Raw genomic sequence first — 3,481 nt, 5'->3', positions numbered from 1 at the left:
GTTGCGTGCATCTTAGTTATGCAGATGTTGTGTTTATATTTATTGTATTAGTATCACCTTGATGCTTCACTTTGAATTAACCCGCCCTTTGTCAAAAAAAAGACCCTTGTATTACTTAGTATTCTTTCTATCAAGTAAGAATTAGGGATGTGTATGGGTTTTTTTAAAGGAAAAAGGAACATGTGTTGTTGGTGTCTAAATATAACAGTAGAGATTAATTTGTGGAGCGGCAGATGTTGCTTGTTTGGTCATGTAACAACGAGCATGAGAAAGAAGTGAATCCAGGTGTTTGTCACACCACACACGGCGGAAATGTTTAATAGTATATATTGCGGTGTGTAATTGTATTTCTTCCTATATCAAGTAAAAAATATGCAGTCCTATACTGCTGGTGTCTAAATATAAGTGATGGTCCATACCAATAACCGATACCTCATGTACATACAGTATAAGGATAAGGAGCAATGGCATGAGGCAAAAGATCACACAGTTTCAGAGCAGGCCATTTAGCTAGCTCGCTAACTAGGTAGACTATTGCCAATTGATATGCATTGCAGGAACAAAGCAGGAAAAAAATTACCATGTCGATCTCACGCAAGATATATATATATATGGATGCATGACATGTCGCTGTTGATGGCACGTACGTACTACATTAATGTGCAAGTTTTTCACACACCCATGCAAGTGCAACATGCATCCATTCGGTGATAAATCCTGACGCCAAGATACGTACATAGCATAGCAGCCCACGAAACAAGCATCGGTCATCATCACCACACCATTCTTGTCTCCTTGTAAGCTGTAAATATAACTCTTTTGCCTACACGACGTAACATGACACGTCTACACCTAATGCATCTTCAATACTGCATGCCACTTCGCTTTCTCGGGGTACCAAGAAATTTTCAGTTTGCATTGCATTCTTGTTGCAACGTACTCATCGATCACATGGTTCGTTCGTTCGTTCGTTCGTACGTGCCCCCTGTGGCCGGCCGGCGCTGCCCCGTTTGCTTCAGACGGTTTCGGCGGCGTCGCTTGCCGGCTCGCGGCTGCCGGCGGTGAGGCTCTTCTGCTCGCCGTCGTCATGGGCGGCGGGGACGATGGCGTCGTCGTGGTCGTCCTGATCATCAGCGGCGGCTTTCTTCTTGCTCTTGGTGTACTCGCCGTAGAGGTACGAGGAGAGGCCCCAGACGCAGAGCGTGGTGGCGACGGCCTTCTCGGCGCCGAACGGGTCGCCGAACACGACGACGCCGCCAATCACGTTGGCCGTGAGCACCGCTGCCATGCACACGCCGCTGTGGAGCGACGACGTTAGGTAGATCACGCCGGCGGTGCCCATGAAGCACGCCTGCCACGTCACCACCAGCGTTGCGACCACGACCCAGTACACGGCGTGCGACCCCTTCCAGTGGGCCACGTCGTTGCCGAAACCGCCGGTCGCCGCGAGTCCGATCGCCGCCACCACGGACGCCATGGCCTGCATCACCGCCTGCACCTCCACCGCCAGGATGAACCCGCCGGAGACCGCCTCCCGGTACAGCAGCTCCATCACCGGGAGGTACGCGGAGAAGAGCCCCGCGGCGCCGAGCGTGACTACGAAGCCGAGGATGTACCCCTTCCGGTCCGGGCTCTCGCCGGCGTCCCCCGACCGGAGCGCGAGGAGCACGGAGCAGAGCGTCATGAGCACGACGGCGTTGAGGTTGACGAAGGTGAGCGGGTGGCGGACGATGGCGACGGCGAGGACGAGCGTGAAGGCGAGCTGCGTGGACAGCAGCAGCGACGAGGTGGACACCGGCAGGAGCGACGAGCTGTAGGCGAAGAGGAGGTTGTTGACGCCCATGAGGGCGCCGATGAACAGGCACACGGCCAGGAACCGGCGCGAGAACCAGAGAAACGGCCGGGGCGCGGAAACGGGCCGGCCGGCGAGGAACACGGCGACCACGAGCGTCGGGAACCCCGCCGACTGAACCAGCGTGACCACCCACTTGTTCTGCCCGCCGTGCTCGAAGTAGAACCGGGAGAGCAGGCTGGAGACGACGGAGCCGACCAGCAGCGCGGCGTAGTTGGCCATCAGGAGCACCGTCGACCTGCTCCTGCGGCGCGGGGCCGCCGCGGCCGCGCCCGCCGGCCCGGAGGAGATCGCCATTGCCGCCGGCGCCGCCAAGGAGGAGTAGGAGGTGTCGTTGGATGGATGGCGAACTGGCGATGGGCGACGGAGCTTGTACATGGGCGGCATGTATATATCGGGCGGGTAGGGGGAATTTTCTTGTTGGGGGAAGATCAGTGATCACAAAATGCCATCCATGAATCACGCAGAGTAAGGAAGATTTATAGTAGATGGTTTTTTTACACTGCTGCTCCTTCCGTTTCTTGCTTTTCCGGGCGGCCGGGTGTGAAAAAGCTAGGCGTCAGTTACAACTTACAATACGTTACTAGTCTAATTTTTAAAACAGTATATACTCGTGTATATTTGGGAGGGTCACATCAAAGCTGGAAAATTAATGATCAGCTCGAAAATACAAGATTCAAGCACCAGGACTTGAATCTGACGGACCGGGATATCACCGTCCTTCTAACCATCCAACCACAATATTTTCTTCACTGAGGCATGAGTAAGCATTGAATTAGGAAATACAAAATTACTACATGTATATATGGATGTATTCATGTATTCATTGCTCAAATCCACACAAGGAAGTAGTGGTAGGAGCCAATTAATCGACAATATCCTTTAATGTAGTAGCGGAGTAGTAGTATATCTCTACATATATATCCCCAAGTTAAATCGATGGATTGATTGTTGGTTCACAGCATATATCGCAGAAGATCCCAGAATCAGTTGCTGAACATTTGTGTGGAAATGCACATGTGTATCCTCCCACAACGGTTTGGTTGAGACGCATAGGGGTCGTTGAGATGGCGCTGGGGTGGTAAGCGGAAAACAACGGATTGGAATCTGCCTTTCTCTATTTGCTTCGTGTCCAGCATTGTCCCGTATCCGTTTTGGGGGTGGGCCGGATGACTACGTAGTAACCAACGTACGGGAGCTATCGATCGACGGCTCGCCTAGCGTTCACATGCGGTGTTCTTGGGTCATGCATGTGTGTATGCAAAGCAAGCATGTGCTTAAACCCAAGATCTGAAAACCGCACACCGTACGTCCTTCTCTCGGAGACAGTGAACTGATCATATCTCATCTCATTGGCTCAATCATGTGCGTATCTGCCATGGGCACACAAGAGCGCAACCAAATTAACCCGAAAATTGTTATCATTAGAAAATGGTTGTGCCTAGCTATTCTAGATGAGAATTAACAAAGTATCGTCTAAGTGACGTTAGCGTGAAAAAGAAGTTGTCCTATAACTCCTTTAGAAAAAAAATATTAGGTCTGTATCCTGAAAAAAGGATCACACACCCGTGTCGCCTTCATTAGGCGGCTCGGGCTGGAACCCAGTCGCCGCCATCTATTCCTTCCTCC

At 51.8% G+C, this 3,481-nt stretch overlaps 1 protein-coding gene across 1 annotated transcript; it reads right to left on the bottom strand.

The window, feature by feature from the left end:
* Nucleotides 1-590: 590 nt before the first annotated feature.
* On the bottom strand, nucleotides 591-2,300 carry LOC123418885 (probable purine permease 4). The gene has a single exon (XM_045107084.1). The coding sequence runs from the start codon at nucleotides 2,237-2,239 to the stop codon at nucleotides 1,016-1,018; it is 1,224 nt and encodes a 407-aa protein (XP_044963019.1). The 5' UTR covers nucleotides 2,240-2,300; the 3' UTR covers nucleotides 591-1,015.
* Between the last annotated feature and the right edge of the window lie 1,181 nt (nucleotides 2,301-3,481).

This window comes from Hordeum vulgare, chromosome 1H (genome assembly GCF_904849725.1).
Source record: "Hordeum vulgare subsp. vulgare chromosome 1H, MorexV3_pseudomolecules_assembly, whole genome shotgun sequence".
Lineage (NCBI taxonomy): Eukaryota > Viridiplantae > Streptophyta > Magnoliopsida > Poales > Poaceae > Hordeum > Hordeum vulgare.
The sequence above is the reverse complement of the archived record's forward strand: the minus strand, read 5'-3'. Positions and strand labels throughout refer to the sequence as shown.